The sequence below is a fragment of the Quercus suber genome, unplaced genomic scaffold, assembly GCF_002906115.3.
Source record: "Quercus suber isolate HL8 unplaced genomic scaffold, Cork oak 2.0 scaffold_321, whole genome shotgun sequence".
Classification (NCBI taxonomy): Eukaryota; Viridiplantae; Streptophyta; class Magnoliopsida; order Fagales; family Fagaceae; genus Quercus; species Quercus suber.
In genome coordinates this window covers 693,379-702,401 of record NW_027069775.1, presented here as the reverse complement: position 1 = coordinate 702,401, position 9,023 = coordinate 693,379, and the positions used below count along the sequence as shown (strand labels likewise).

The following is a 9,023-nucleotide window of genomic DNA, read 5'->3' as shown; positions in this document are numbered from 1 at the left end:
TATGAAAAAGAAATGTTAGCACTTGTAATGGCAGTGCTTAAATGGCAGCATTACCTTTTGGGAAGGAAGTCTGTAGTTCGGACTGACCAGAGAAGGTTAAGGTATCTTTGGTCTCAGAAAATCACAACAGAGGCTCAACATAATTGGCTATACAAACTCATAGGTTTTGACTTTACTATTGAGTATAAGAAGGTAAGCGAAAACAAAGTAGCTGATGCTTTGTCTCGTCGAGATGAGGTTCAAGAAGAAGAGCAATTGATGGCTGTATCAGCACCAGTACCTCAGTGGCTGGAAGTAATTCGTGAAGAGCAAACAGCCAGACCAGAAGTACAACAGCTAATTCAGAAGGTTACAGCAGATGAAGACGTGGGTCCCTGGGAATTAAGGAATGGGTTCTTTTCTTTAAGGGTCGGATTTATGTAGCTTCAGATTCGCCTATGCGAAGAGACATAATTCATCAGTTCCATGCTAGTTCTCATAAAGGCTTTCACAAAACCTTCCATCAAGTATGTGAAAATTTTTATTGGCATAGGTAAGTGTTGTAAGTGTTGCCCAGGTCTATTTTTTGTGATCGTGATCCAACTTTTACTTGTGGTTTTTGGACTGAGTTATTCCGTCTCAATGGCACTTGCTTCAATTTCAGTTCTGCATACCACCCTCAAACTGATGGGTAGAGTGAGGTGATTAATAAAACATTGGAGATGTATTTGCATTGTTTCACTAGTGCTAAACCCAAACAATGGGTAAAATGGTTGTCTTGGGCAAAGTTTTGGTATTATACAAGTTGGCATTTAACTGGTAAGCGAACTCCCTTTGAGGTGGTGTACGGTAGGGAACCTCCATCCTTGCTGGCTTACATTACCAAGAACAGCTAAAGTCGCAAATTGAAGAGGAATTGATAAGAAGAGATCAAGTTCTAGGCGATTTAAAAGAAAATATGTAGGCTGCCCAAGTTAGAATGAAAAGAAACTATGATTCCAAACACAGGGAAAAGGAATTTGAGGTGGGAGCTTGGGTGCATGTGTGTCTTCAACCTTATAGACAAGTTTCTGTAGCCCTTAGAAGGAATGCAAAGCTAGCTCCACAGTATTATGGTCCATTTCAAATCCTGCATGGCAAGCATTGGACAGGTAGCTTACAAGTTGGACTTGCCCTTGGATTCTCGAATTCACCCAATTTTTCATGTATCACTATTAAAGGAGAAATTGGGATCCAAAGTTTCAACACAACCACAACTACCACTTCATATGGAGGGTCAAGATGAATTGCGAGTAAGACCACAGGCTGTTTTGGATAGAAGGCAAAATAAGACAGGTTTTAGTACATTGGCAGGGGTTACCAGCCACTGATGCTACGGGGGAAGATTTGAATAGCGTGGTACATCAGTTTCCTCAATACACTCTTGCGGACAAGGGTCCTTTCTAAGGAGGGAGGAAAATGTCCTGTGTAGGAAGTTGATAGCTGGTATGAGAAATGTGATGAACAGGGGTTGTGTTTTCCATGTTATGTGATTGTTTGTTATTTATTTGATTTCAATAAAAGTCATGTTTGAGTCAAATTAGGAGATTTGATTAGAACGTTGTTGTTAACGTTAAGATTGTTTAGTAGTCTGAATATTTAGTAGTTGAGTTGTAGTGATCCTTTTATTTTGGGTTGATCAGTTATCCATATTGTATTTACGTTGCTGTAAGTATTTTCAAATAAAGGCATCTTAATTATCTATCAAAGTGAATACTAAGGAGGCCGGATATCTCGAAACAATCCAGTTATTATTTTCTTTGTTCTCTCAAAATTTGACAGCCACCATAGGTAACAATAAGGAATCATACGTTCCACCAACTAAATTTTTTGTTTTGGAAAAGTTATGAATTATTTTGAAAAGTCATGTTGTTTAGTGCCATGACTCTGCATTGTCTATAAATTAAGGGCTTGAATCATATTCAAATACACGATTTTTCAAGAAACTTACCCAGTTCCTCAACAATGTTTTGCTTATGTTCCTTCCAAATTTACACGTGTGTGGATTAAGATAAGACAACTTTAGAATAAGTTATGGGACTCCGAATTAGTATATAAGATAGGCTTCTTTCAACCACAAATTTCTTAGTTAGTGTCGAAACCTTAAAAGATCTACAAAAGGAAGAACACATAATAGTGAAATCTATCGTTTCAAGAAACGAAATTTCAATTACAGTCATTGATATTAACAATCACAAATTATATCAATATCTTGTGATCATTCTAAGATCTGTTTCTTCCCCGTAATCTTTGCTGCAGGAGTTTTTATGTAACATGGGGCATCACCTCTTCCACATAGAGGGTATGGAAAGACTTGAAATGGTCTGCTCAGCCACATTAATTTTCTTGATCTCTCGGGTAAAGGGATCCCACAACACCAGGTGCCCCATAGTGTCAGTCAGAAAGAACTTACCGTTCTTCCATAGACCCAACGGACGTCCCAAAAGCGATGCAGGTATAATGGTAAAGAGTTTGGTCCACAACTCCTTAACACCAAATTCAAGCAGCACCCATAAATTACAGGTTATATTACTCGATTCAGAAGTGTAGTGTATCATAGCAACGCGTTTTTTTAACTCCGTAAGAGTCCTCCACCGCCTATAATTGTTATTCTCAACACAGCATTTATCTGGCACCTTCATCATGCTGAAAGTCTCTTGGCTCATATCAAAAGCAACAATCTCGTTTTTGAGAACAAGAGTATCTGCATACCAGTAAAAACCCCCATCTATATAAAATGTCAATTTCTTTCCATCTAGAAATCCATATGGGAGATCGACACAAAGCTCAGTCCAAGAACCACGGTTTTACACTATACAGTTGAACATACTGAACAGGTCTACATTTACCTGGCATGGGAGGTAAGTACGAATTCTCACCACCTTCAAGTCATTAGATTTCAAGTCCAAACCGAACCCAAAATTGTCTCCTTTTATGATAGATCCAGTGGGACGTTTACAATGAGAGAAGTTCCATGGACCCTTGAATACCCTTTTGTGTAAGGATTCCATATAATAGTATCGGAGCAGGGGCGGAGCCACATAGTGGCTTGGGGGGGCCATGGCCCCTGCACACACACACACACAAAAAAATTCCATTAGACTATGAAGAAAAAATAAATGGGCCCTCCCAACATTGGACAACCGACCCCCCTACCCATTTCTCAACTATTCTCCTAGCCCAACCCAGCCCTAGCTTTAGTTTTAGGTAATTCCAAATATAACAAAAAGCTGCTGGCCCATGGAAATACTCTGAGTCCAACATTTAAATACTCTTAAGTTCAAATAACAACAAAATTACATTTTCCCTTCATCTCAAAAAACCCACCTTGACACACGGAATCCCTTGTCCCTTTTTATTTTTTATTCTTTTGTTTTGGCTTCTTTGATACAGTTTCATTCTTTCAGCATTGGTACAGCTGCCTACTAGCCCCCAAAACTCCAGTCCTCTGTTCTGTCCTCACAATCCGAAAAAATAAATAAATAAATTCTAACCAATTTTTTCTTTCTTCATCGGCTGATTCAGCTTTAGTTTTGGAACTTGGTTATTTTGTCTTCTTTGATACACTTTTAGCACTGGTACCACTGCCTACCAGCCCTTAAAACTCCAGTCCTCTGTCCTCACAGTCTAAAAAAAAACTGACCAATTTTTTCTTTCTTCATCAATTGATTCAGCTTTAGTTTTGGAACTTGATGACCACCTGGTGAGTTTTCTTCTCTTTCTTAAGCATTAGACATTCATGATTCATCTCTTTTTAGTGTCTTTTTTTTTTTTTTCTCAACTATCATTAAAAACTTTCAGGAAAGTCTAAAATTATTTTTTGATTGATAGACTTATTGTCTCTGTGTTGACCCTTCAGTTTCTATAGCAATACAGAATGAGCTTTCTCAGCTATGAAGTTGTTAAAACAAGATTTCACAATAGAATGGAGAATGAGCTTTTGGCAATAATATGATAGTTTATAGAAAGAGAAATTGCAGAGAATTTCACTGTTGAGAAGATAATGGATGAATTTTATTTCATGAAAAATCGTCATCAGGCATGATTTGATGTGCATGTTCTTTTTTGTATGTACATTGAAACTACACAGTTTTTCATGTTTATTAATGTTCAAGTATATGATGATATATAAAGTTGATAATTTTGTATCCAATAGACTTAAGATTATATTAGTATATCTTTGTTACAACCCGGCGCCCCCCAAGTAATTATTCTGGTTATGCCTCTATTGAAGCGTGCATGACAGTTTAGACAGAGAAAGCCATCACTGGAAGCCACAATTTTGTCGCAATGAATGCAACATAAGTTATAATCAAGTAAATGTAGAGGAGTCTAAGGTGTCACGCCTTTGCCTTCGAGAGTGTCATAATAGAGGATCGAGCAAACTTGTTTTGCACCAGTGTATTAATCCCTGCCTTCGACAAGGAGGAACGGTGATCATCGGGTTTTTGAGGCTAATGATAATGGAGTGGTTCAGGAGGTTTTTGGAGAAGAAATCTGGGTTTCCAATGAGAGAATTCCAGGTTTTGCAGCAGGGCGGCGTTATGTAGAGTTCAGGGGGTTCAAATGAACCACCTGAGCTGACTTTTTTGTATAATATATAATATTTTTTGTTTCTAATTTTTAATTGGTTCCTCCTAAAATGAAAATCTGAACATCTTGACCCCAAAAATTTTTAAAGTCTAGTTGAAATAAGCTTAAATATGATATTCTTAACAATATCATAGTCTTTTTAAACACACACACACACAAAGTAAAAAAGTAAAAATTTGTTCATCTTAAACCTAAAAAATTTAAAAAAAATTTAAAAAAAAAAAAAAAAACCCTATTTAGATCCTAACAAATTTGAAATAAACTAATAGAAAATTCTTAGTTTACATTGTACTATCAATTAAAGATTTATATTGTCTCTAAACAAATGCATGTTGTACATTTTTGCAAATTTGTACAATATTGTACACATTTGTTTAGTCTACAATGTAAATCTTACATTGATAGTACAATATAAACATATAATTTTCCTAAACTAATAAATAAAAGTATTTTAAGTAGTAATAATTAAAGTTCACTTAATGAAAATAATTAATATGTTCATTGTATTAATGAAAAAATATGTCAAAAAAACTCATAGTTTATCATTTATTATTTTGCTAGTACATACTATAGATAAATTTGTAATAAGAAATCTTTGTAGAGTGCAACATTCATTTCTTACCCAAAATACATCTTCATGTTAATCCCCTAGAAAAAAATCCTAGAGCCGCCACTATTTTGCAGATAGATTTGAATCGAATAAGAGATTTTGGAGCAGCAATGACAGTATCTTCACCAACAGCTCTTCAGGAACATAGGTTGACATTGCTCTCTTTCGTGAAACGTACGCACGCATAGCTTCAATGGAGGATTGCTCTCCAAGTCTCTGTATCTAATAATAAATAAAGGAGCCTAAGGGTATATATAAATCCTAGTCCATCTTAATCCTAGTTCAAGCCGACTTAGAATACAAGTAAAGAAATCCTATTTCTACTGGAGGTACGACTTTTGTAGTTCTATCAACCTAGGGATTAACTTCTTATACAGGAATGGCTCAAGGTAACAGGCTTAAAGCCCAATAAAATAGGCTTTATCCAATAGTATTCTTTTTATTTTAAAAAAAAAAAAAAAAAAAAAAAAAAAAACCCAATCTTAATCAATAAATAAATATAGCCATATTCTATGAGGAAATAATTTTTTTATTGAAAAATTAATGTCATTTAAAAAAGAAAAAAAAAAGCCTCAACACAATAATTATTTTGGCAAAAATATTTTTCTAAAATTAAAATTGATAAAAAGTTATAAAATTTAAATACATAAAAATTAATAAATAATTTCTTATGTCAAGAAGTGAAAATAAAAATTACTAATAAAATAATAGTAATAATAATAATAAAACTTCATTAAAATTATCGTCTAAGAACTCAAATTATATTGAGTCAATTATGCATCAATAAATACCCTGCTACGGGTCCATTGCAATACATGTTTATATAGGAAAGTATATATCTATAAGGAGTTTTTCTCCATAGACATAGGTTGTCAAGACCAAACCATGTAAATTAATTAACACCCTTTCACTTTCTTTCTAATTAATGAGTCATTACATTTTAATAGATTTTGACCTAGAATAAAACAAAACACTTTAATTTTAGAAAATATAATACATACATATATTGAGCCACTTGTGGGGAATAACGTGTTTTTTAAAATAATTTTTGGTATATTAAAACTCAAATTTAAGATATATATATATATATATAATCAAATATAGAAAATCTAGTAATAATTTTTTTTTTAATAATTAACACATTGTGATTGTTATAAAATAGAATTTATGTAAAATGATGTAAGTCACTAAGTTGTCATTGCATATAAATTGGTGCTTTGTACCAAGTAAAATCGACCACCTTAACAAATTATGAAATTTTGGTGCGTATATATTCACAAGAATAAGAAGAATTTTTATGAATCCAATTTGTTTAAGTTATTACAAAAAATTTATTTAAAAAATAATGCAATGCACGGGGCCAGTAACTATAGGTGTAAAAGAACTTACGCGTGGGTTAACAAGTTTAAATTTGGGCCTAATGATTTCAGTACCGATAATGGGTTATTCTTCAAATGGGTCCAATTTTAATCTTCAAGCCCACACTATGAGTCATTTTGAATGTGTGGAATTTTCAGGGGAAGAGATTAAAAAAATGGGCTTAGTCTTATTAATCAGGCCCAGTTCAGTTTGTAAATCAAATCCAGTAGCCCCAATAACAACTACAGTCTTCAAGAAAGAAATCGTAATATTATTATTATTATTTTTAATACATTATAGAAATACTACTCTAGTATAATCTAAGTGTATAGATGTATAAAACTCCATCTTAGAGACTTGAACCTTGGTCTTTACCCCCCAATTTCACAAGCACTTATACTTGTGGAATAACCTCGCACTAACGGTATGCGGTAGTCAAATCATAGCATTATTAGCTATTCTTTTGTGCAATATATAAAATTTTGATTATTAATTTTCCTTTTATGGGAATTATAAAAATTTGATTGGTTAATATATGATATCAATTTGAATGACGAAAATGAAATTTAAGCGTTTGATATTTGCAGTGAAGAGTGCAACAAGAATGACTCAATAGCACTATTCAACATATGATGAATAGTCAATATGTGTTTCACACCTAATCCTATTTTTATTTTTTTATTTTTTTTTAATAACAAATAACCTTCCAAGGAAACTCCATGCAGCTAGCACCACTCAAAACCTTATAGAAAGAATTTTGCTCGAAAACAGTTTATCCTCCACGCATGTTTGGACCAAGACCTTGAATAAAGAGTTTGGAAGGATTGAGCAAACGTTTTTGGCTCCTAGTCATGAGTAGATCGCACAAAGTGTCTCATATCAATTGTGAATGTGAAATTGACGCTGTTTGAAGTAAAAATTACTATTAAACAATTGTTTGATATCTTTCAAGGTTTAGGGTCTGCTCTAAAACAATTGTTGTGCTATACGGGTCTCCTATGTTAATGTGCAATATAATATGCTAATGTTTTTTTTGTTTTTTTTTTTTTTTAATTATTATTATTATAATAAGAAAGATGTGCATATGCTAATGTGACGTACATGCTTATTAATTAATAGTAAATTTAGCTAAAAACCAGTAAAGATTAGCATAAATGTAGCATTATTCATAATTATGTTCAATGTGGCCACAAAAAGATGTTTTACTGTCCTTTGACAGCACATCTTTGAACAAACAAAGGAGAAAGATGCTCTACTGTCCTTTGAAACAGGAAAATTTTCAAAAACTAGCATTTTTCTTGTTCTCTATATATTTTACCAATGTTATTGTTTCATGCATATCAACCTGGCCACAAAAAAGAGAACCACGAATTCTTTACTTGTCATCACATATAACATCAATCAACCCTTCTCTACGTTTGATCAAAATTACGGAGATCTAGAAGACACAGATTCAGCTCACAATATCAGGGAAAAAAAAAAAGACTTAATGTCATTCAACCATTTAATATCAAAACTTATATAAAAGATGGCAGACACATTAAACAATACCTCAAGCATTGACTAAACTGTGTAGGGAACAACTCGTAACGGTCCCTCATGCCCGTCAAGTTGAAAATTTTTGGTAGTTTGTGTAAATGGGTCGTACAACACCAACTGCCCTTTTGTATTTTCCATGAAAATCTGCCCACTCTTCCAAAACAGCAATGGCCTTTTCAAATCTAACGAGGGATCAATTGTAAGAAGCTTAGTCCACGACTCCTCAACGCCAAATTCAAGCAAAACCCATATTTCAAAACCCAAATTATCCGACATACTAGAATAAATCACCATAGCAATAAACCCGTTCAACAACACGAGACTCCTCCACGAGCCAATAACGCTTTTATCAGGAAGCGGCGTCATGTTGAAGACCTCAGTGCTAAAGTCAAAGGCAACAATTCTATTATCGTCGACATCGTCTTCTTCTGCAGCCAACCAGAAAAAGAGCCCATTCATGTACGCAGTCATATGCCGATAGGGAAGAATACCATAGATCATTTTTGGATCATGTTCGACCTGTCTCCATGAACCAGTGCTTAAGCTATACACTCCCACTAATTTACGTACGTGTGAGTCCGGCCATGCACTCCGCAACACAATCACTATAAATCCTGATGATCTCGAAGTCACCGGATCTTGAGTCAAACCCGAATCCCACGAATTTGTCATTGAGCATGTAATGACCACGGGTCATGGGAGGGAGAACCTCGAGTTCTGTGGGGGTGGCGGCATTAAAGGGGTTCCAAAGGTAGATGTTGCTGCGTCTGTTATAGTCATAGAGACAGAGGAGACCATCACAGGAAGCGACTATGTTCAAATCGAGATATGGAGTTGGATATGGAGGAAGCCAGTGGTGTCGAAGGACAGGATGAAGTGGGAGATTAAGCGGGATTCGAAACCC

At 34.5% G+C, this 9,023-nt stretch overlaps 1 protein-coding gene across 1 annotated transcript; it reads right to left on the bottom strand.

Moving 5' to 3' along the window:
- Positions 1-8,143: 8,143 nt before the first annotated feature.
- Positions 8,144-9,023, bottom strand: LOC112041215 (F-box protein At3g07870; the record flags this gene model as incomplete). The annotated part of the gene is made up of 2 exons (XM_065782937.1): positions 8,144-8,676; positions 8,726-9,023. Coding segments are annotated over 2 exons (831 nt in total), but the record flags the coding sequence as incomplete, so codon positions are not given.